The sequence below is a fragment of the Cucumis sativus genome, chromosome 4, assembly GCF_000004075.3.
Source record: "Cucumis sativus cultivar 9930 chromosome 4, Cucumber_9930_V3, whole genome shotgun sequence".
In the NCBI taxonomy this organism is placed as follows: Eukaryota; Viridiplantae; Streptophyta; class Magnoliopsida; order Cucurbitales; family Cucurbitaceae; genus Cucumis; species Cucumis sativus.
The window spans coordinates 20760486-20785733 of record NC_026658.2 but is presented as its reverse complement, the minus strand read 5'-3'; the positions used below and the strand labels follow the sequence as shown (position 1 = coordinate 20785733).

At 32.9% G+C, this 25248-nt stretch overlaps 2 protein-coding genes and 1 non-coding gene across 4 annotated transcripts; 2 read left to right on the top strand and 1 right to left on the bottom strand.

The window, feature by feature from the left end:
* Positions 1 to 261: 261 nt before the first annotated feature.
* LOC101218791 (ultraviolet-B receptor UVR8) lies at positions 262 to 16287 on the top strand. Of its 2 annotated transcripts, XM_031884292.1 has the most exons (13): positions 262 to 420; positions 608 to 828; positions 2468 to 2654; positions 3204 to 3350; positions 7321 to 7402; positions 9127 to 9282; positions 11569 to 11742; positions 12882 to 12953; positions 13635 to 13706; positions 13827 to 13945; positions 14709 to 14794; positions 14882 to 14934; positions 15920 to 16287. In XM_031884292.1, the coding sequence occupies exons 2-13, from the start codon at positions 756 to 758 to the stop codon at positions 16013 to 16015; spliced, it is 1317 nt and encodes a 438-aa protein (XP_031740152.1). In that variant the 5' UTR covers positions 262 to 420; positions 608 to 755; the 3' UTR covers positions 16016 to 16287. The 2 variants fall into 2 exon arrangements, with proteins under 2 accessions (XP_031740152.1, XP_011653892.1); XM_011655590.2 differs by having other exon boundaries at positions 266 to 828.
* Positions 16288 to 21831: 5544 nt separating this feature from the next.
* On the top strand, positions 21832 to 23198 carry LOC101222816 (heavy metal-associated isoprenylated plant protein 23). Its single transcript, XM_004146365.3, has 2 exons — positions 21832 to 22031; positions 22769 to 23198. The coding sequence occupies exons 1-2, from the start codon at positions 21887 to 21889 to the stop codon at positions 23077 to 23079; spliced, it is 456 nt and encodes a 151-aa protein (XP_004146413.1). The 5' UTR covers positions 21832 to 21886; the 3' UTR covers positions 23080 to 23198.
* Positions 23199 to 24594: 1396 nt separating this feature from the next.
* On the bottom strand, positions 24595 to 24666 carry TRNAK-UUU. Its single transcript has one exon. It is a non-coding gene; the product is annotated as a tRNA-Lys (tRNA).
* Positions 24667 to 25248: the final 582 nt, after the last annotated feature.

Genomic DNA, 25248 nt, shown 5'->3' with positions numbered 1-25248 from the left:
TTAAAAAATATTATTATAATTAATTGTATGATATATAATGCCAAAATTTAGGTAATTTTTCTAAAATCACTTTTGACAACAACTGCTTAAGCCAAAATAGTGTTTTGTTTTATGCAGAAGTGTGAGAATAATAATGGAGAAAGGAAGGTTCTGGTTGAAGAAAGAGAAGAAGAAAGAGAAGAAGAAAAGTAAGAATTTGTCGGAAACGTCTAAAATACTGAGTGTGTGAAATGAAGAGTGAAACCAAATGTGACCCCACTGCATTCAATTTCACTTTTCTTCATGGTAGCCCAACGCCCATATGCTCTTGTCTCGTCTCTTGCTTCAATTCTCACTTCATTTCCTTCAATTATTTCTCAATCCCTGCCACTGCCAATGTGAGGTACAGTTTAAATGTTCCTCACTCCGCACTCCCTGGTGGTAGGTTTCTTACACCTTCCCCTTCAAATCATCTCCCCTGTCTCCATCATTATAAATACTTTCCTTCCAATTTCTTGATTTTTCAGACAAATTCGTGATTGGTTTTTCACTGTTTATCCTAAACTAATTTACCCTTTTGCTCTTTTGGATTTCTTTTGCTTCTTTCCTGCGAATTTCTTGATTCTAGGGACAAATTCGTGATGGGGTTCTCACTGTTTATCCATAAGTGATTACCCTTTTGCTCTTTCTCTTTTTTTCTTCATGCCACAACGATTCTGGGATCTTCTCTACTAGATTTCGTTCCTGGGAATTTAAAAAACATCTCTGAGGTTCTGATGGAAGCGACTTCTCCAGTTCGTCGTGTGCTTTTCATCTCCGCGGGTGCTAGTCATTCGGTTGCTCTTCTTTGTAAGCTACTTTGCTTTCTCTGCGTAATCTTTTGTTCTTGTTGTCTGGTAGATCAATGTTTTAATGGATGCTGGTAAACAAGGTTTTGATGAGTTTATCCATTGGGGTTCGAAAAAAAAAAAAACAGATTTTAAGTAGTGGGTGCTAGTTGATTTAGAACAGTGAGGTTTGTTGTATGATGGGGAGGAGGTTCTCTTTCGTCGGCCATTTTGTGATAAGGGTTTGGATCTTTTGGTATGCTGGTTTTTCTTGATTCCGTGGGCCTGTGGCTTGATTGTAAAGGAGTTGAGCTTTTTGTTGGATTGTCTTTTTGTGTGTGCTGTTTATTCTTTTATTTCTTTTTCTCAATGACAGCTCGATTTGCTATAAGAAAAAGTGACAAGGGAGGCACAATAGAATTTTTAAACTTGTGCAGTGTGTTGCTATGTCCCCAATATAAAAAAAAAACAGAATATATTGTCATTAAATCTCAGGTCTCCTTCTGATTTTTGCTTACGAACAACTTTTGATCAATTATGAGAGCTTATTCTCGAAGTATGTGACTATTTAAATCAACAAACATATTTTACTTTAATTATTTCAATGGATTTCTAGAATAAACCAATGGCCCTGTGCCTCTTGTCTCTCCATTTCTCTTTCATTAACTTTTCTCGCTTCCCTTGGATATCTGATCCCTTTATCATGTCCTATACTCTTTGTCCTTTCCATTTGCAAGCATGTTACATTGGTGACATGCCAGCCAATGGGAGAGCTTATGGTCATCTCTTGGCTGTTGGGACATACCTTGTTCCTCTCTCTCTTTCTTTTTATCTTTTTTTATTCACAAACACCCTAGCTTTCATTGGGGGAAAAAAGAAACAAAATAAGGGCATACGGAAAAGTAAGCTCAAAAAACGTGGAGGCGAACAAGCTCCTAATCAGCAAGAGAAAGTTAAGCTAACAATTACAAAAAAGCTTCGTAACTGAAGGCCCGCAAAGAAACAGAATCTAGTGAGAGAGCATCAAAAGGATTAAGTTCATTCCTTCTAAACATTGTACTATTCCTCACTCCATAGCCCCCACAGAATAGTGCACACTCCCGCTTACCATAAAAATTTTCTTCTCCCATAAAGGGTCGAAGAAGGAATTCCTTGATCATCTCTATTACCATAAAAACTACCTTGTTCTCTATATTACCTTGTTCTCCATGTAGCCCATCATTTATCACAAGATAATAAAATAATTAATTATTTTTTAAAAAAAGTCCAAAATTTTTCAACATGGCAGGTTCTAATTAATGGGCTACATGGAGATTGGTGTAACCAAGACTGCATCCAAATATTTTTCTTAAAAAAATACATGAAGATGCAATCATTCTGTTTCAACCATAAATTCCAAAGAAAAAGAAAAAAACAGGGATGACCCAAAAGGAGAAAAGAAATAAGAGATAGAATATCAACTGGTCTTAGGAGATTTCTCCTAAAGGAAACTTGTAAATAATTCCAGTACGTTGTAGCATGTGCACAGCAATATCAAATATGAATTTGTGTTTCTTTTTCTTGATTTTTTTCCCTTCTTTACAAGTTGATTCTACGTGTCACAATTTTACCATTTGACATGGTTGTCAGCTTCATTTAGCCATATTTTGGATGGTTTGCAGCTGGAAATATTGTTTGTTCTTGGGGACGTGGAGAAGATGGTCAATTAGGTCATGGAGATGCTGAAGATCGATTGTCACCAACACAATTGAGTGCATTGGATGGCCATGAAATAGTATCTGTTACTTGTGGAGCTGATCATACAACAGCTTATTCTGTAGCACGAACAGAAGTTTATAGTTGGGGATGGTAAGCGATTACGTTCTGACATTCATTTTAAACCATTCTATATACTTAATAAAATATTTATGTTAGATGACCCCTTGTGAATGCCTCGACGGTGTTATCTAGTTAGTTAGACTTGATATTGCAAAAAAGTTTCTCTTTCTCTCCTTTATTCTACACACACACGTTGTCGCGCGTGTGTGTAATATGTATGTGTGTATTTGTATATCTTCTAGGAGATTGGTCACTAAAGCTCTTGTTTATATATATTATATATACAAAACAGGGTTGCTGAATGCAAAAGTGCCATATCGGGAAGTAGTAGCTATTATGTTCCCTACTAATGTTCTGAATTTTTTTCATTGCAACATTTATTGCCACCGACTTAGCTGTAGGATGACTTACTTGGTTCTTACCAAGACTGTGAATAAGGATATTTTTTATTGTCTAATGTACAGTTTTAGAGGGAGGGAGGGTTGGGTTCTTATTGAAGTTGGTGAAGTTGCAAATTTTAATAATATTGATGCGAGGATGTATTTTATTCTTAACTACTTTCTTCAACTTGATTTCCAGGGGTGACTTTGGGAGGTTAGGTCATGGTAATTCTAGTGATTTGTTTACACCGAAGCCAATTAAAGCATTGCATGGTCTTAAGATAAGGCAAATTGCTTGTGGAGATAGCCACTGCTTGGCGGTAACTATGGAAGGCGAGGTGCAGAGGTTGGTAGATTTCCCAATTCTTATAAACAGTATTTTATCTGTTGCTTTACAGGAGAATAATCTTCCTTTTGTTTTTATCTGGTTTACTATGTTAAAACCCTAGGATTTAAAGGAAAGAGTTTTGTACAAATAAGGAAATACAAGTAATGGAAAAAGTCCAATGGATTATAGAACAAAAGAAAGAAAAATGGGAACAAAATAAAAGAGAGGAAAATTAGAATATTTCCATAATAATCAAACTCTCTTAAGCTGGATAGTATGTGTTAATAACATTCAGCTCGACTCGTATTTCCTTAAATGAGTTCTCCTTTATAGGGTTTTATAAGGATATCGACAATTTGGATCTTGGTTATTCACTCTTTGATTTAGTGACGATCAATTTTCACTTGCTTAAAATGGTCATATTGTATGAGGTATTTGACAATACTTATGGCTGATGCAAATATTAGACGTGTGCAGTGGAATACAGATCAAATTTTACTCTATTTGCATTAAATTAACATGCAAAACGCTCTGTAATTGCTCGTTTCTCCACGCAAGCACGAACTCGGACCACCACTAGTGTTGACCCACTATTCTTCAGACTTAGAACTAGGTTGTGGAATCCAATGAGTGAAGGATTTGAGATAGAGGAGGGAGAGATGGAAATTTGGAGGAATGTCAAAAGGTTTCGGAATTAATTTCTTTTGGTGATCAACTAAGAAAGAAAACAATTAAAGGCAAACTTTTTTACAACATTTGAAAAAACTCTCCTTAAATAACCTAACTGCATGGATAAATGCATGTAATTAGTTCACCAAAATCTAACACCTCACATACCACTAACACTTAGTGGACTTTAGTGAGTTTGATGTCAATATCTTATGCAACCATATAGCCCACTAGAGTTAGCGGGATTATCCAACAAAATGGTCTCAAAATGTTGGATTTTTTCACTAATTTTAGTCAAAGGGAAATTGGTCTTTTCATCATTTTAGTCAAAGTCAATCTTTAACTTTTTCAAGTAAAAATCAACTTTTTAACTCTTTACCATTTTGTTCGTCTGGATTAATTTCGACCTTCCGAGCATGAATCTGCATTCGTTTTCTCGAAATTCAAATCACATTTGAATATATTGCCAGTCAAAGTTTGGCTTTTTGAATTCAAATATTGACCCTTTGACTTTTTACAACTTTGACCATTTCCATCATTTTTGAGCTTCCAAGTATGAATTCAAATCCATATTTTTTATATTTAAATCACATTTAAACATAAAGTTCTATCTCTAAATTGATAACCTACAGTTATATCACATATATAACTGTTTTTCTCACTTTACCTAATTCGAACTAATCCAATATACTGTTTTAAGTTAATTTCATATGAACTAGCAGAGGAACCTAATGGACCTATAGATCATAGGCTCCAACGATTCGAGATTAACTGACTAAACTCTTTTGGGCCAAGTTAATCAACATTCGTTAACTAACGGGTTATTCCATTAAAGTCTCGTAGTTGCACTCTCCTCACTATAGATATATTTGTGTTACTATGATATAACCATAATTAGTAAGTTAATCATTCATAGGTTGTTCGTAATCTCGACTGGGTCAAAAATACCATTTTACTCCTGAGAATACATCTTGTTCCTTAAGTCTTACTAATCCACTATTGAAAAATTGGTTTAAGGTCCAACCTATTAACCGAATCCTTCTCAGGTTAATGAGAGGGTGGAACCCTTTGTTCAAGGCTTGGATTCAGTCCTTAAGGGAATAACCTATCTAATAACCTTATAATGAGCATGTGTGAATTTTATCTTTTACCCTATGTTCTCAGCTATCCATTTGATCTTACCCTTGAAATGGGAAACTTATTTGGCCAACACTGATGAATTGCACTCACCTACGTAGATCTAATGATAATTCCATGTGAACGAGAGTTCATAGTTAGCTCAAAATTAAGATGAAGTTACTTAGGTCATTAATAAACGAAATAATCAGTTTTATACTATAAATGATGTTATAACATAGAAGTGATTATTTCATGATTTAGTCTTATGTAAACTCTTTACATATGATGCCTCTACTTTCATATCTCTATATGAATGATTCAGGATCACCTTGTTTGTACTAATTATAAAGCGAGTTGCATACATAGTTACCCAGAATAATGTGCCTAACCTTATTTATATACTATAGATCGTTTTGGCTATATACTTAAACTTGATTCGCGTTTATGTCTTTACATAAAGTTCAAGTTTACTCAAGATAACCTCAGTTATTTGGATAAGTTATAGTATTCAATTTCACTAATAATTCATCAATAACAACTTTATTGAATAGAATATGACTTTGAATTATAAACTACGAGTTTTAGGACATAAATTTCAACAATGGCTTGGTTATCATGGTAGACCTTTAATAGTTCCTTCTATATTATTTTAATTTTGATAAGGTGCTTTGTATTTCTATTCCTTTAGAGATCCTTTGTGCAAGGGCTTTTAATTTTAGCTTCATTACCTTTTCTTGATTATTGGGAGTTGTTTGGAGAGCTAAAATGTATTAAACCACCAATTCATCCAAAAGCTTAACCTGGTGGTTGAAGACAAATTTAATTATATATTGCTAACAAAATGTAATCAGGATTACTGAGAATTAGAGGTGTATTGTAAATCAAAATTCAGCCATTTGACAAATAGGATGAAAAGATTATAGATCAGTAGGCTTATAGAGAAACAACGATGAGCATACTGAGGGCCTAAGACATTTGTATTCAGTTCCTGATGAACCATTTTCAGCCATTTGACAAATAGGATGAAAAAAGGAAAAAAACAAGTGGGGTTAGGAGGTGTTACTTGTCATTCTTCCTCCAACGATCTCTCTCGCCTTGTAATTTTGATGAGGACTTGGCTGGTCGTATAATGAAGTATCTGATTGTCATCATTTATACCCAGTTCCTGATGAACCATTTTCTGTTAATCATTTTAATTTCTGATATTTTATAACAAGGGGTTGAGGAAAAGCAATGTGTGCCAGATACAAAGTTTAGTGCTTCTCTTTTGTCTCCCTCACAGATACTAATTTTTTTCAACTGTGGATGGAAGCTTGTGGTTTTAAATTGTGTAAAATGTGTTAAGGTCTTCTAGAATGCTCTTGCACATGGTTTTGGTTGTAGTTCTTTGGGGTGAAGCAATTTCAAGGATTTTCTTTTTTGAAGATTGTTGGAGGCTGTTGTAACTTTTGAGTTTTTCATTCTCCAACTTCCACTATTCTTTTGGTTGATTACATAATCTTGTGGCATCTCTATTCTCTAATTCATGTGCATGTTCTCAAGCTTAATCGACATTTATGTTCATTTGTTAAAGTTTTGGTTTGAAGGAGTTTAGTGGTTAATACAAGATAAGTCTCTTGTTGGATTGCATGCTTTGTCTCAGCTTGTTGCGTTTAAGCCCCTTCATATTTGATTTGGATTGATTTTATTTCTCTTGCTAAGCCCTTTTCTCTTCGGTGCTCTTGTTTTGGTATTTTAGTTTGGTTTCTTCGTACTTTGGGCATTAATGTCTTTAAATGTTATGAGTGAAAAGCTTCGCTTTAGTTAAAGAAAAGAAAAAAAAAATACCAATTTAACGCTTCCCAATTAAAATTGATTTTCACTTGTTGGCCCTTTGACAAACTTTCAGCCACAAGTGATTTGTTGATATAATATTAAACTTGTCATAACTCATCTGTTTAAGTTCTTAGGTTGATGATGATTTAACACTTTTATTTAACTTGATCAATTTATTCATCCTAGAAGAGAGAACTAGAGCATATTCCGGAGCTTTGTTGAAGTCAAGTTATGCTGTGATCTTTGTTCGATTTATTTACTATTTACATGAATGATTTATCTAGTTATCTGTTTTCCTAAATTTATTTCTGTGTGTATATGTATATGTATATTTAATATTTATAAATACGCCTTACTCTGTGTTTATTATTGTATATGGTTGAAGTTGGGGAAGGAATCAAAATGGTCAACTTGGTCTTGGTACCACCGAAGACTCTCTTGTGCCGCAGAAAATCCAAGCATTCGAGGTAATGCTGTTTTTACTGCTATTTCAAATGGATATTCCTGCGATGCAACTTGTGCTTATAAATTTTCTGCTTTATGATTGAAAGCCTCTCAACCTTGGGTAGATAAACTTTGATCATTTTCCTCTGTGGCCTGATTTTGAACTAACGTGCTGGCACATATACATTTACAAAGCATGGAGTATTTCAATTTATTTTCAATTAATTCTTTCTGTCTTGGTCTTTGCTTCAGTCTTTGATGATTGGGCTGCAGATTTCTTTTTGAGCTCTTAATTGGTTGTATTTCGATGTATTGGCTGAATTTGTTCTTTTTTTCATTGTACTTTGAGCATTAGTCTCTCCTTATTTTATCAATAAAAACTCTTGTTTCTTTTTCATAAAATATATCATTTGATAATGAGAAAAGAGAAATAGTATTTGGACAAAATCTTGATATGATATCCTTCATTGGAAATAAATCACACACTCTTATCTTTTGAAGGATCAAGTTCTTGAAAATTATTTAAAGGTGTGACTTGATGCAACTTTTCTGTATTGTTATTACTCTTACGCTAATAGCTTTTTTTATTACTAATCTTTTGGTTTGGCTTCCGTGGGATTTTTGTTAATGATATGAGAATTATTATTATTTTAAAGTAGAATTAGCAACTTAAAAGTTTTTATTGGACGGTATTGGAACATAGCAGAAGAATAAATTCCCTTTTGGCTTAATGAATATGGAGATTTCTGGATGAAAGATCCACCTTACGGAGAAAATTGATTGCCTTGAGGTATGGGTAACATCTCTCTCTAAAGGGTGCTTGGAAATATATTGATAGAGTTAAAGAGAGTCTATAGACTGTGCACATTGTGTAGATGTGTTGCTACTAATTTTTGGTCAGATGTTTGGCTTGGGAAATAGGGTGCCAAGGGAGGACTTCCCCTCATTCTTTCACACACATAAAATGGAAGCATCCATCTCTGAACAGTGGAGTAATGAACCGGCTACATGGAGCTTATGGTTTATGAGGAATTTACAGAACTTATATAAAAAAAGGAATATACATAAACTTGATTTAGAATAATGGGATGAGCAAGCACTTTGAATCAACTCTTGAGGATGATGCTTTTGTTATTTTGGCCCATTTTGTTGTATCTTTGTTGAAAGGCAGAGGAAGATTTGGATCCCATTCTTTGGATATGTGAGCTTGCTCGTCATAAAGACATCAGTATCATGACCGGGGAGTTTCTCCTTCTGTCTTTCCGAGGGGAGATTTGGATCCCATTCTTTGGATATGTGAGCTTGCCCATCATAAAGACATTAGTATCATGACTGGGTAGTTTCTCCTCCATCTGTCTTTCGGAGGGAAGGGCCAATTCTTGTGGCTTGTTGGTGCATGTTATTTTGTGAAATCTTTGGAGTGAAAGGAATAATAGAGTGCTTAAAGGTTTGGAGAGGGATCCTACTGGCTTTGGTTTCAAAGTTTTTTTTTTTGTTTTTTTGTTTTTACTATTCTATTGGCTTTGTCTTGCTTGATTGGAGCCCTTTTCTGTACATGGGTTCCCTTTTGAGGCCTTGGTTTACAGTCATGGGTATAACCCACAACCTTACGCATTCTAGTTTTCTGTAATTTGTGATCTTATCCAATCCCTCTATAATGTCAATATTGTTTATGAAAAATAGAAAAATAGAACATTTTTATTCTGTAACTTTTTATTCTAAAGTAGGCATTGTAACTTGGTTGCAGGGAATATCTATAAAAATGGTAGCTGCAGGTGCTGAACATACTGCTGCTGTCACGGAAGATGGGGAGCTCTTTGGATGGGGCTGGGGCCGGTATGGAAACTTAGGGTTAGGTGACAGAAACGATCGATTGGTGCCCCAGAAAGTTTCTTCTGTTGATGTATGTTCAATTCTAACATTATCTCTTGTCATAATAAATGGTGATGCAAGGTTTTTACCAAGTCTTTTGAATTAATATACGAAGACACACACTTGCTTTTCGGATAAGAATCAAAGTTCTTAGACAAGAAACTTACAAAAGAAGGGAATAATAGACTCAGACCGAAGGAATTACAAAAGTTTTCTTCAATTGGATAAAAGGGTAAAGAGATCATAAGAACGAAAAAAGATGTGCACTTGCATCAAGACAAAGCAAGATAGATAATCTGTTAAAAAACATTTCAAAAGTGCTCTTTTTATAGAGGAGGCGATTGTGCCTTTGGATTAATGATTTATTTAGTAAATTATCAATAATATTTATCTGATGACTGGATTCATTTTTTTTATTAATGTTTTGGGATATAGTCCATGAAAGATGAAAAACAAGATGCAAAACCATTGTTTGGAATTCTAAATTTCAAACAACGGTTTTGCTGCATTGCCATTGACACCCTTTTATCCCACAGGGGACCTGACAAAATGTTAAAACTTCAACCAACTCTGGTAGCGGACAATGTGATGTCCAATTTGCTAGTAGAATTTTTTTTTGAATGGACATGAAATTTTTCACTGAAAAAGTGATGGGGAATGGAACCTTTGACCTTGAGGTTGATAGTACAAACACTATGCTAGTCGTACACTCATGTTGGATTCATTGAAAAAATGGAAAGAGACTAATGTTTAAAATATAAGGACACAAAAGTAAGAAAAGGAAAAAATACATATGAAAAATATGATCCTCTAGGACTCCCCCGATTACATCTTGAGTACAAACACTATACAAAGTCTCAATAAATGAGAAAGAGGTCATGGATTTAGTCCATGGTGGTTAGCTACTTAAGAATTAATTTTCTGAGTTTCCTAGACACTCAAATGTTGTAGAGTTAGGTGGGTTGTTCTATGAGATTAGTTGAGGTGCGCATAACTTGATCGAGACACTCATGGATATGGAAAAAATGTAAATTTCTTCAACACTAAGATAACCTACTTCCTGGGATCAATGAAGGCCCAACCAAAATCTTTAGGACTTCATAAAGGTTTGGTAAAGAGACTAGGCACTTCCTCCTTTGACTCTTGAACTAAAACATCATCTGGCAAGTCCATGCTGTATTTGTCCTTTTAGTCCTTTTTGCTCTTGGTATATCTCTCTTGTACTTTGAGCATTAGTCTCTTTTATTATCATCAATAAAGAGGCTCGACAATAACTAACCTTAGAAGTGTGAAGAGAGGTTTTCTTAATAAATCAAACCACACTCCTCAATTAAAAAAGAAAACTTGTAAGGGATTTTAGAGGGGGCTAGCAGGCAAAGCTTCAAACACGTCCTCTGGGCTGATTTATCCTTAGCTGAACTTTGGAATAATGCTGCAAAATCTTCCCCAGAAATGTCTACAGAATTGATGTCTTCAGGCACTGGGTTTAAGGCCTAGATATCATGCTCATCACTACTTACACTTAAAGAGGAGTTGTCATTGAATATTTTGAGACTGGGAAGCTTTTGGTGAAGAAAATTTTGGCACTTCCTTAATCAACTTGGCCTTTGAATCCAGAAAGGATATAAAAGAACTTGTTGAGTCTTGAGAAGGACGAGAACTTGAGGGAATTTAATAATCTATAATTAATTTGGGATGGTGCATGCATAATCATACAACAATTTAACCTTAGCTGAAAATGAAATGAGATCTCTTTTAGAAGGCCTCTTGTCAAACGATAATGACTAAATGGGTATTTAAGACTGTTTGATATGAGATATGGATACAATTTTTTTTGAGGAGGTTTCTGGAGAGGGGTTGCTTAGGGAGGAGCGAGAAGATGCTAGAGAGAAATAGAGAATGCTTAAAGAGAGTATATTTATGAGGAACCAGAATACTGTACCTTTGAGAATGTATCACTCATGATTCCATGGCCTTGATTTTCTTTTTCCTTTTTTCTTTTTGATGAAAAGCATGACTTTTATTGAGAAAGAGTTAAATAACCAAGCCCACAAAAAGATCTTAATTATTGAATTGAAAATCAAAGATAATAGTAAAGGGAGGTTTTAGTTAATGAATTTACTGTTTCCTGAAAACCACTCTGCCTAACCTGATTGTATTGTATTCATAAAACCCCTTAATTTTAGAAGCTTAAAAAAGAAAGCGGATTCAATGTCGAAAATGGCCCTAAAGTTCTTTCCGTGTGGACTTATAATTCATGATTATTGCTTTATTCTTCTATCTACTCCTGAGCTATCTTGCGATCTTACATTGGCAGGGTGACAAGATGGTGATGGTTGCTTGTGGATGGCGGCATACGATATCAGTTTCCTCCTTGGGTGGATTATACACCTATGGATGGAGCAAATATGGACAACTAGGACATGGAGATTTTGAGGATCGCCTTGTGCCTCACAGGCTAGAAGCATTGCGTGGAGATAATATTTCTCAGGTGGATTTTCTGCAGTTCATACTAGATGTGTTCCTATGCTGAATCTTACTCATGAAAATTTGACTCATAGGGGGCGTTTGGTTAGCGATAAAAACAAAGAGTTGAGTTGAGTTGGTAATAATTATAGGGAAGTTATTGCAGGAGTTGACACGAATAACAAAGTGACAAATGTGAGTTGATGAAAATAATGAGGTAATAAGCCTCTTTAGTTATTGGTGAATCAAACAGTGAGTTGGTTTTTCTTACCCATCCAACCCAACTCTCCCAAATTATCCAAGTTACTGAACACCCCCTTGAGAAGATGACAGATTCTTAGAATCTCTAGAGCAGAAAGGCTGAGCTCAAATCTTATCTTTGTTGCTCGTATTTGTGTTTAACAACCTGTGGGGTCGAAAGATTCAAATCTCAAAGGTTCAGGGTACTTAGTATTATCAATTATGGTAGTATGGACAACTTTTCATACTACTACCTTTGATTGAATGCCATAAAAGAAGCATTAAAGAATTCTGTGTGACTTGGAAACTAAATAATATATGATATGAACGAAAGGAGTATGGACTACAGTGTACTAGAAAGTCTAGAATTCTTTTCATATATGCCTTAACTGAGTTATTCTTAGGTTGCCAGTGCTAGAAATATATTTAAATTCTTTGTTCCTGTAAGAAATCAACAGCAAGTTTATGAACTCTTTTCTTGATAGCAAGTGCATGAATGGTTTTCTTGATTGAGTCTATAGAAGTTCCATACAGGGGAGGTGCCGTGGGAAAATTTTGAGATGTTAAATTAAATTAATCTGACACTTTAGTATGAGATTCTATGAAAAGTACCAATTCGATAGTTTTCTCTTTTTGTTCAGCGAGGACTAGACTGGAGAGTTTGGAGGTAGATTGTGAGAGCATGAGTGCATGCTGAACTAAATTTTGACTGGAAATAATGCTGTTGACATGAAAATGCTGGAAGTGAATTGCTTTATGAGGATTCTTTTGCTGTGATTATCACGGTACCACATAAAACTGGATAACATTTGATGAACTCATTAACAATAAACAATTCTCATGTCATTTAGATGCCTTTACCGTAATTCTTTTTTTTCCCCCTTCCAAGATTGTAACGAGGCATTGTTGTCTCAAAATTTTCAGATATCAGGTGGTTGGAGGCATACAATGGCACTTACAACTGATGGAAAACTGTATGGATGGGGCTGGAACAAGGTTTGTCCATTGGATTCCCCTTGTAATTCATTTTAAATTTGTAGTTGTTGTAAGTAGTGTTTATGTTTCTTTTTGAACTAGAGACAACTTTTCCTTGAAGGTTCAAGATGAAGTTTGGTGGGGGTCAATTATTTTCTATGCTGTGTTTTGGCTAAAAATTACTGAGAATCTTCAGCAACTCTTTCTGAAACTATGACCAACTGTAGGAGATCATAGTTTTTGTCTGTCTTTTTTATGTGTATCCAAGATTTTATCATCATGATTATAACTTTTTATTAATTTATTTTCTGTAATTACTCTCTAAACTTCATAGTTCAATTGAGACTTATTTGTGTCTTTCTTTAGTACATTTCATTATATCAGATACATTATTTTTTCCTTCTTAAAAAAAATTAATGGATAATGTAATGCGTCTTAAAGAATTTGTTTAACAAATTAATGAAAAATAAGCTTGATGTTTCTAAAGAAATCTATGTTTTGACAAATAAATATAATGGATGTGGAGTTGCATTCTTGCAGATGCTATGTTCTGAGCTTTTTACTTATTTTGCTACTTTTGTTGACCTTTTAACTTTATTTTCAATCACTTAAAAAGTTAAAGTGCATTGTTTCTTGTCTTTACTTAGTTTGTTTGATAATATAGTGGGCATTGATCTCATAATATTCTCTCTTCACGTACAGTTTGGGCAGGTTGGAGCTGGTGATAACATTGATCATTGCTCTCCGATACAAATAAAGTTTCCCCAGGACCAGGTACATCCTTGTTACTTAGCTAAGAATTTTTTAAGCTTGTCATATATTTTTGTTCTGTGAAAATATCTTTATAAGAATAAAGATGGAGACATGTTTTGATCTTTCTTGCTCTCTTGTCAGAAAGTAATTCAGATCTCATGTGGATGGAGGCACACACTAGCTGTTACTGATAAGCAAAATGTGTTTTCTTGGGGTAGAGGTACAAATGGACAGCTTGGACATGGGGAGTCAGTTGATCGGTAAAATATGTGCTTGGACTAATATACGTGTTATGCAAAATACTTCTACTGCAGTATTGTTTATTTTCTTTCCCTTTAGAACCCTCAATACTACTTTTGTTTTGATTGCTTGTTTCAGTTTTGACTTCTCTTACATATATTTTATATAATTTTCTTTTAAATGAATATTAGCTCAACTTTTGCCGGTGGTTTGTTTTAGTTTGATAGTTTCCTGTATCTTATTTTTCTCTTGATGCAATCAATCATCATGTGAGAAAATCTCTACGAATTTTCACAAGGCTGATTCTCTCGTTTCCTATTTTCTATCTCTTTGTAATTTGAGCATTAGTCTCTTTTCATCTCAGTACTAAAAATTGTGTTTGTCATTTCTATGAATCTTCAAAAGAAGAAGCTAATTACAAGAGATTAATGAGTTAATGTACAACCTACTTCTTGGGTTATTATAAAAGCTTGGTTATTATTTATTTATTCTCATAGCATTTTTGGCTTTTAAAGATCAGTTGGTGTAAGTTATGTGTCATGATGGGTTAAGTCTATACTGGGTAATTTTTTATGGTAGAAAGATTCGTTTTTTCAATAGGGTATTGAAAATTTTGGATTGAGCAGAACTGTTTTATTTCGTAGGGTAAGGATTATAATGAGTTCAGAGCTGCACGGTTTCTCTAGTTTAGTCTTTCCTTGCTGGATGTCTATCTTTGTTTTTTCAGCAATTCTACTTCAAAGTTGTACAATGGGACTGATGAAATCTATTCTTTAATTGAAGGAACACACCAATGATCCTCGAAGCTTTGAGCGTTGATGGTTGTAGTGGTCAACAGATTGAATCCTCAAATATAGATCCGTCTTCAGGTACTGCTTTGTTTTACTTATAGTTTCCACGTTCATGGGTGCATTTGCAAATATTTATATCGTACAATTATGCTATTTCTTGTGCAGGAAAAACTTGGGTATCGCCAACAGAAAGATATGCAATTGTTCCTGATGAATCTGTAAGCATTGTTTTATTTAGTCTTTCCATTTTTATGACATAATATTTGAGTAGTTAGTCTTTTGATCTTTAAGACAGCCAAAGAATCATTATATTTTTAAATTCTGAAAGGCAACAATTGCCATGCTTACATTCTTTTGTTCTTGTATTTATGTTTCTGAAATGCATTATAACAAGCAAGATGGGATTTTTGAGTAAGGTGGCTTTGAGCTTTATTCTCTACCCTTTTTTATCATGATAACCTTTACATTGAGCGTAAGTCAATTGGCAAACGAGTGTATTAGTAAGTACAAGGTCTGTGGTTCAAATCCCTCAACTCCAATTGGACTCAGTTCAGTCTTCCCATACTGGTTTGCTCTACCTGCAAATGGCTGTAGTGATATCATTGCTTGATGGAAAACTACTATTGATATCTATAGAGCTTATGATACACGAGTATAATGTTAAATCATCTTGGAACTGAAAAGCATAGGCTAAAAGAATAGGAGAGATTAATCTCTCCTAGTGGAAATCAGTATGAATTGAGAAAATTGATAACATGTTAAATCATTGATCAGTGAATAAGTTACGGTAAATTTAGTTATACCAATACTTTTAACAGATATTTGATAACAAGAGAGGAAGGGCATTTCCTGTGATTGGGGAACGGAATTCCTTCAGGTGTTTCCTTTGGTTTGTTGGAGTGTGTGCTGTGATTTGAGGACTGTTAGAGGGTTTCAAGTCTCTATTTGGACTTCAGTTTTGATGGTCTGCAGTATTTTACCTGGTTGGAAACACTTTGTTTAATGGGTTTTATTTGGGGGGGGACTTGTTTTCTGTGGATGATCTTGTATTCTTTCAACTTTTCTCAATAAATGTTGTTGATTCTATTAAAAGAATAATAATAATAATAATAAAAACAGATATCTGATGTAAAAAAAATTGGTGGAAAATCTGGGTATGATGTTAAACAGAAGTTAATGGTGGGTATGATATTGTTTGTCCAGGTACAGGTACAGGTACAGGGGCCATCAACATCTGTTAGGGGTAACGGGAGTGATGCCAACGTTCCCGAAAATGATGTAAAAAGGTTACGTGTCTGATTTGGTACGACATGGAAAGATGTTAGCTGCACTGATTCACTGATTAATGTAAATTCTGTGTATTTGGTTAGAAATGTAGTGGGTAGGGCCAGGGGTAAGGGAGACCTATATATGAGAGTTTTAACCCACAGTTTTTGGGTCTAAATGTTCCTTCTTTTATTTTGTTTGGGTTTAAATAATCTTCAGTTCCAACAATGACTTTCCTGCTTGCTTTTATGGCATGAAAATTAGTAACCTATCTACACAATTCATATGCATTTTCTTCTTCTTTATTTGAAGCCTCCAACGTGGGCATGAATTTCTGTTTCCTTTATTTATTTACGAGTATTAAGTTAAGAAAAGGGGCATAAAAGTATGAACTCCAATTATGAGATGATTTTCTATTGACGTTGTCATTAAATTTTACTAGTTCAACGTTGTCATTAAATGTAGTTGTTGTCATTAAATGTATTAAGTTAAGCCTATTCCTGTGTGATTATTGTTTTGGTATATTGGGGATCATAGCCCTAAATCTTACTAGTTCAATTAGGATCTCAGGAATAGGCTTCTACCCCTTTAATCCATATTCGATTTTGAGTTCATCATTTTTATATTTAGAAAAGAAAAAGAAGAAGAAAGAAAGAAAAAGAAAACTGTCATCAAATATGAGAGAACTTAGGTTAAAAAATTACATTTGATTTTGTTTAGTTTTCTTAATACAAGAGTTAGAAAGAGGTCAGACTCAACCATTTGACCTCAAAGGCCATTCTTCTAATGTGGCTTCAATATGAAACTTTTATGAAAATTGATAACTTGAATCTCTTTCATGACCATTTCTTTTTTGAAAATGAACCTTTTTTCCTTCCAATTTTGTTGGAATGAATTGTTTCATCTATCTTCAGTTTGGAGATTTGAATTTTAAACCAAGGAATTCTAAAAATCAAAACAAATATTTAAAATCACTGATTTTTTTCTTTTTTAGGATAGAAATTAGGAATTTAAAGATGAAATTTGGATGTAATATCATCATAATTACATAGATTTGAAAGATTAAACATGCTTTAACTTAACTTTAAATGAAAATGTGAGTTTGGAATTCATACCTTATGCAGCTAAAATATTCACAAATTTAGTGTTGTAACAAACACTCAAGTCCTCTCTACTATTCTCTAGACTTATAATTTGGTTGTGAAACCAATTTAGTGATCAATTTCAAAAGTTTTCATGGGAAGAGAAATTTGAATCAGACGTAATTTTCAACAAAATTACTAAGTTTGATCATCGTTTTGAACTCAACAAACTTGGGCATTACGTAGCCTAAGTAGATGCAAAATATTGACTTAATTCTAATCTCTATTCCAATTTTCAATATCTAAATCTCATTTTTCTCTCGATTTCAATATCTAAATGTTTTAAGGTAGTGCCCTTTGTTTGTAATCTTGGCCTAGGATTCAAAATTCGAATCTTTGACATTCCTCTGCATCCCTTGCGACCTAGCAATATCATTCTTACTTGTCTTAAGGGTTTATTGGAGTGGAAGTTGTCTCCACAAACCAACACGTGTTTTTTCAGGATGCTTTGTGTGAGACTCGTACCTAAATTAGAAGGACTAAAAGTTGATTAAGTATTTGAAGAAGACGTTTTGAGTAGAACTAGGTGATAAGAAGTTGGTGTTAAGATAGTTCACGAGAAAAGAAGGTGACACGATAGGTCTTTTAGTATTTAAGTGTTGTTAAGCGTTTGAGTTCTTCGCAAGATAAAGAGAAGGTGAGGAAACCTAGGAACACAGACTGAGTGTTATCACAAAATGAAGACTAGAGGATAAAGAGTAAGGAAACCTCTGAAAAATTTTCTGAGAATACTTAATGGTCCATGTGTAGAAATTTAAGCTAAGCATGGTTAAGTTAAACAACAAGCTTACACGTGAACCACTAAGAATAAGAGGTGACGAGTTATTAAGAGATTAATGATGACTAATCCATTTTGGGATTAGTATAAATAGAGGAAGTAGACAGATTATTAAGAGTCTTTTGCTTTGAGAAGCTTTGAGAATTTGTAAAGAAACTAAGAGCTGAGTTGCTTTTAGACAAGAAGAGGAGAAGAAGAAGTGAAGCTAGACGTTCTAGGAGAAGGGAAAGACAAGTTGTAGTGAGTGGTTTCTCTTAAAAGAGTTTGTCATATTAAAAGGTTTTTTTTTTTTTTTTTAATTAAGTTCTTGCTGATTTGAAATGACATTTTATACCTGAATGTTTTAAAAGAGATTTTGAATGAAAAGTTTATGTTGTTATTAAAGTATATGTTATGTGTTTCAAATGAGTGTGAAACTATGTTTAAACTATTAGTCTTCTTCCCATCAATGAGCTAATTGTTATGTGCACATAAGAGGTAAAGGCAACCATGTAGAAAAGGACTGCATGGTGAAATGAAGTCGGCCAATGCATAAAATGCATGTATTGTGTTAGGCAGCCTGAGCAACAAGGAGTGAATTAGGATATTTCCAGATTCTGTTGATGAAAAGGACATCACAGTAGTCTAAACACGAGATGGTGAGTCTTGACATAGAGAATATGATTTAGGTTCTTAGCAATATAAGACTCATGTGTGTTTATGCGATGTGATGATATTTATTAAATGTATTCCTGAAAGGTTTTCTTACTCACTAAGTCTTCTTGACTTACGTTTTAAATTTTTTCCCTCCAGGTGATCAGACGTTAAGGCCAAAGTAATGAAGGTTTAAGGAGCTACTAGGTGAAGAGAAGCCACTAGGCGTTTTTGTTTAAGTTTTAGTGTTATTATTATATCTTGTAAAAATTTGTGAAATGCATGTTGTGTTAAGCGCGTTATCGTCCAAAGTATGAATTTACGTTTAGGTGTGAAGTCATCAAGCGTATATGCAAAGCATAAGGCCCTAAAAAGTCAAGCTTTTGACGTTTAACGCGTTAGAATTGCTCAAAGTCATATTGTGTCTTGCATGGTTGTGGGGCGAGGTGTGAAAATTCCAAAGAGGTTATTCAATATAAAATTGCTCTAAGGTAGGCACACTTAACTTTGAAGTTCTTTTGATCGAGTCGTTGGAAAGAAAGGTACCCCTTGTTGATATAGGTAATAACTTCTAATTATTTTAATTCTTTCTTAACCTTGCTTCCATGTTCTCATGATCATTCTCACTCAAATGTGATATTGGTTCATTCATGTCTTCCTCCTAAACTCAGGACCTTCAATAAGGTGTCTAACTCTATTCCCTATACTATAGACCATTTAGACCATCAACTCGAACTTGATCCACTTTTATGTCACTAAATAAAGTTCAAGTATCCATACTACAACGAAGGAACCTTAGTTTATTGGATTGAAGTTTATAACGAGCAAATCACTTATTCAATAACAATTTATTGAACAATACCTCAATAACATTTTTATTAAATAATAGAATAGTAGGACATTAAATCCAACAAAATCGATGTTTATATATTTAGTTTTCGAAAACTAAAAACTAGAAATTAAAAACTAATATAATTTACAAAATAAATTCATGAACAACTCCCCTAACAATTGATAGCCAAATTAGTTCAACAATAGATGGTGGGGGACATAATTTCATGCTGTTAAAGTAGAAGAATTAGATTCCAAATCTTCTAAATATGAAATTAATTATGAAATTGTTCTATGTTGATCAAATGTGAAGTTTCTTTCCTACCAAAATATTTTTAACTTATTCCCAATTATTTATAACCATGTTTTCAATGTGCCAATTGAATCCTTCCTCTAATTAATAATGATTGTGAACAAATTTGAAGAATATATTATTATTGTTCAATGTTCAAACATGTTAGGTGATTTTAGAGTATATTTCTCAACCAATTCTTTGGAAGGAAAAGAATGTAATTAGATTGTTGACTTACTATTAAAAAGTTATTTCTTAATATTGAATCAATCAACAAATCTAACTCAATCCATTATTGTGTTTTAAATGCTATATTATTTTCTCTCCATTCATTTAGTTAAATTAAAGGTGTATTAAAACGTGGCATTTTTTAAAATAGTAAAATAAATTAAAATGTTTACCGATTATAGCAAAGTTTTGGATTCTATCAAAGATAGTCTTCTATCACTATAGCATATCAATGACTATCAGTGATAGAATTTGCTCTATGTTGTAAATATTTTGTTAAATGTGCTATTTTTGAAATTTTTCTTATTAAAAATATAGGAACTATTTAGTAAAACTTAAAATTGAACAAAAAAAAAAAATTGAAAATAGTATGTGAATATACTCTTTATTATATTATATACGTCCTACTCTTTTTAAAAATAAATATAATATTGTTAAGGAAAAAAATCTCAAAAGTTAACCGTACATATAATTTAAAGTGAAGATTCGAACCTCGTACAATGTACGTGTTAGTAGCTACAAGTTATACAATATATAAATATACAATTGCATTATTAAAAATTAATTCATTTTACATTACTTTACTATCATACCATTATGTTCTTATGAACATCACTATTTGAATCAACTAAAAATCACATATATATATTGGAAACATTCTATATTTAATTAAGGAGTGGAGAACAAACTTTTGTAATGTTGAAGCTAACTTTTAATCTTTTTTTTCTTTTTGGCTAAATCTTTAATTAACCTTTTTAAGCATCACTCTACTTTGTATCCCCTAATTTCAATATTGGGATGAATGTGACCCAAACACTATTGTCAACTTTTTCCCGTGACAAATTAGACCCTTATATTTTATTTTATTAATATAACAAAATTTTAAATTTATCTATGATGTCGATAGACAGTAATAACAGTCTACTAACATCTTTTATTGATATAATTAATATGAAATTTTGTTATAGTTTGTAAATATTTTCAACCAATGTTTCTTTCTTACAAACGAGGGAATTACATTACACTGAGTCCCCTTGATAGATTAGAAGTGTTGAGGCAAACAACGCGTAGAAATATATAGAGTTTCAATTCTTCGTCAAATATTCGTCTCCTCTTTTTGCCTCTCATTTTTATATTATTTACATATGTTACGTTTTTTTTCAGGAAAGAACAAATCAATTTCAAACATTTCCTTCCCAGAATACATACCAAAAATCCTAGGTTGAGGGTTAAGTGAATAAAGTGATACAATGTATGAAGGATTTTTGGTCCTAAACAAAGAGTATGAGACAATGCACGTCTCAATAGCTTACTGAGGTGCAAAACAATGCTCACAAGAGATTACAAAATTGTGTTCATGGAACAGATGAATTGAACTTGAATAAGAGCTAAATAAATGCATGACTAGTGAGACCTAGTCCAAGGTAAGATCCAAGCAAACTTTGATCATCCTGGCCAAGGTTTTAAGTTTAGTAGTGTATATGCCCCAAGTGGAATAAGACGAATAAACTCTATAAATAGTTTCTTTCTTCCATAGTGAGGGATAAACTATATGTAAGTTTGCTTTGTAGGTCAACTCAGATGAATTCTTCCAAGTCACAAGCACTTCCCTTCAAGACAGGCAATCACAACGAGATCGACATAGCTTGTCCAATAAATAAAACCGTTAAAAAAGAATTAAAGTGAGCTTAATTCAATAGTAATTAACATGTATAACTTTTAGAAAGTTCAATCTTCTTCTCACGATCGTCGAACTAAACAAAAGAAAAAAATGTTGAAAAAGAGAGTAGTCCTGACTTTTAAAATTTCACTTTAGGCAAAAGAGAGGTGTGAAGGTGTATCCAATTCCACACAACACTTGCTCTTTTTTCCTCCAGACTCTCTCTTTTCCTCTCTATATAAATATAAATTCAGTGCATAATACTTTGGTAGGTGTGTTTTTTCATATCAGTATCGTTATTGTGGAAAGTGATAGATATTATCATTCTTCAAATTAAACAATGGGTGTTGAGCATTATTTGATATGCATTTCCCATAAACGACATTACAAGAAACAACTTCAATTGCAAACTGTGGAGCTTAAAGTTGCCATGGATTGTGATGGATGTGAACTTAAAGTCAAGAAAGCCCTCTCTTCCTTACGAGGTTTTTTTTTTCTCTCTTTATCTTTTCTATCATTTCTTTATCTTTTCAATTGTTTCTACCAGAATTTGAATCTTCAACATCTAAATTATACAGATATATAAACTACATCCTCACATTTTCAAGTTGTGTTATGAAAACATTGCAAGTTTTATATCAGTAAACATCCTGTGCAATAATGTTTTTATAATTAGTCTCTGAAGTGATTTTATGAGGTTTTTGTTTCTGATTGTACTATTTGTTGTTACATCTTAGAAAGCCATTTCTCTTTTCTCTCTTTATTTTTATATGTAACAAATATGTGTTTACAATTTTAATGGGTAACAATCACTCCAAAAATATAACACAATGCAAAAGAATTAATAAATATACCAAAATTTAGATCTAACTCTATCACATATATAGATTCTTTTATATTTGCAATTTTTTTTTAAAAAAATGTTGTTATATATTAATTATAATTAGTATAGAAATACCTATTTATTGAAATTATCTATTTTTTTCAATGCAACAACTTACAAGTATTGTAGGTAGCTAATACGAGAATACGATAGATTAGGTTACAAGAATGATAAAGTTTTGTTGAAGATAAAAGTCTAATAACGTAGATAGACTAGTTACAAGTGCACGCAGTTCCTCTTCCTGTTGAAAAGTGAAACTAAGGTTTTCATAAGGTTATGTTATAAGAAATGTAAGGAAGATGTTATATATATATATATATCTTGGTGTTTTATATGTAGGAGTGAAATCTGTGAAGATAAATAGAAAGCAACTAAAGGTGACAGTCGTAGGATATGTGGAAGCAAGCAAAGTATTGAAGAAGGCAAAATCCACAGGAAAAAAGGCAGAGATTTGGCCATATTTGCCCTATAACTTAGTGTCATATCCCTATATTCCTCCAGTTTATGACAAGAAAGCCCCCCCTGGCTATGTCAGAAATGCTCATCTTGAAGACAATAACAATCCAAGTTTTCTCAAGTTTGATGACCCTTCCAACTTTGTCACCATGTTTAGTGATGATAACACCAATGCACCTTGCTCCATCATGTAGAAAAATTAAGTATCTATCTATATATACATATATAATTGAGTTGTAACAACAACGTTATTATTCATCAAAGTCTATCACTCAATGATAGGTGAATCAGACTACATCGTTGTATCTCTCAATTTTGTTACATCTACAAATTCTTTTGCATTGGTTATTAGATAAACAATTATTTTTGGAAAACAATTCAATAATAAATAAGAACCGTAATCTATAATAATTATAATAAATGAAATTCAAATAGATTTGGAGAAAAAGGAATAAAAACAAAAGCATGAGTTTGTTGTTTGGTAATGAAGGGCTTTGGTGAGGATACCAAAAACAGAATCAAATTTTTGTCTTTCTTTTTGGCTTTTTTTCAACTTTTCTTTCTATCCCTTTTTCTTCTTCTTCTTCTTCTTCTTCTTTTGTTTCTTTTGCCTTTTCTAACATTTTTCTCATATCATAAGGCAGCGTAAAGTATCTCTTCTTATAATATATCACAATTTCAAACTATTTAGGCATATGCTTCCTAATCATTTTATTTTATTTCTTGTCGATTTTATCACTACTTTTTACCTTTAATATTTTTTATTTATTATCTACGTTTTACTAATGTTTTAAAAAACTAAGTTAAAATTTGAAAACTAAAAAGAAAGAAGAAATAGTAGTTTTTGAAACCTTGTTTTTTGTTTTTAAAATTTAGCTAAGAATTCAACCATTGCATTTAAGAAAAATGTAAATTGTTGTAAGAAATGAAAAGCAAAATAGAAAATTGTCAAAAATAACAATTTTGACAAACTATTTACGGCATATAACAAAATTTTCAGATTTTGTTAATAATGACATTGATAAACAGCGATAAGAGTCTATCATTGATAGAATTCAAAACTTTGCTATAACCTGTAAATATTTCAATTTATTTTTCTATTTTACAAAATACTCCAAGCAAAAATAGACTTAATTGTCAACATGAGCTTAGCTCAAGTGACACATGTATCTTCCATTCTAACCTTAAACACTTGGCTAGTAACTCCAAGTGTTATTAAATTAAAAAAAAAAACCAAATAAATATGGTGTTGGTAATTATTTGAGTTTTTTATGTTTTGTTTTGTTTCGATTTAGTCTATTCTATTTTAGACTCAGTTTTTATTTTTGTCCCAATACTTTTCTTCCAATGGTTTAGTTGTGTTTCTTTGATCTTGTGCAACCTATTTAGACCGATGATAGCCCCCGGATAGGTGTGGAAACCCATCTATATTGCACCCTGTATGACAAAGAAAAAAAGCCCAGAGCATAGGGGTCGGATGGGGGACCGTTTTTGGCGCAACCGTTGTGCACCACGAACCGGCTATCATCGGTCTAAATAGGTTTCACAAGATCAAAACGAAAATAAAAACTGAGTGTGGGGCATCTTCGAGCGATTTTTGTAGGAAAAAACTTTAATATTATTTTGGGACGAAAATAAAAACTGAGTGTGGGACATCTCCGAGCGATTTTTGTAGGAAAAAACTTTAATATTATTTTAAAAAAGATGAACGCCGTCTGTGGGGATCGAACCCACGACCACGTGGTTAAAAGCCACGCGCTCTACCACTGAGCTAAGACGGCCGGAGATGTAATATAAATGTCACATAAACTTGGATTATTGTGTTTTCTTAGCCCATTAGCTGGATTTGAAAAATAGTTTTTTCTTCACAGACAATGTCGATCAAGATATCATTTTTCTTGATAGACATTGCCCATAATCCTTTTTGGTCTTTATTCATCAAGAAACCATAGACCCATTAAGAAATACAAAACAAATATATTAATTATTTTTTAATGATGACCATTGAAAATCAAGAAAATTCATGCATTGATGAGTCTCATCTATCAAGAAAGTCTAACTAACTTGATGGATAGTTTCAGTCAACCAATATATTATCCTTGATGTTTATTGTCCATTGAAAAATAGTTTTTTTTGACGTTTGTGGACTATTAACAAAACTAAGAAAACTTTTCTCATCAAGGAAATAAAAAATCTACATTTTTTTACGTTTTTCGTATTTCTTCAACAAAATAAGGGGATTTTTTTTTACGTACATGACTGTCAAGATAAACATTGTATCAAGAAATTCTTGATGATCCTTTGCCATGACCATCAAGAAATCAGAATTTGCGTACGTCAAGAAAGACCAAATTTGTAGTAGT

Coding starts and splice junctions, on each gene's coding strand:
- LOC101218791 (XM_031884292.1), top strand. CDS start 756: ATGGAAGCGACTTCTCCAGTTCGTCGTGTGCTTTTCATCTCCGCGGGT. Junction 829..2,467: donor TCATTCGGTTGCTCTTCTTT/GTAAGCTACTTT, acceptor GATGGTTTGCAG/CTGGAAATATTGTTTGTTCT. Junction 14,795..14,881: donor AAATATAGATCCGTCTTCAG/GTACTGCTTTGT, acceptor TTTCTTGTGCAG/GAAAAACTTGGGTATCGCCA.
- LOC101222816 (XM_004146365.3), top strand. CDS start 21,887: ATGGGTGTTGAGCATTATTTGATATGCATTTCCCATAAACGACATTAC. Junction 22,032..22,768: donor AGCCCTCTCTTCCTTACGAG/GTTTTTTTTTTC, acceptor TTTTATATGTAG/GAGTGAAATCTGTGAAGATA.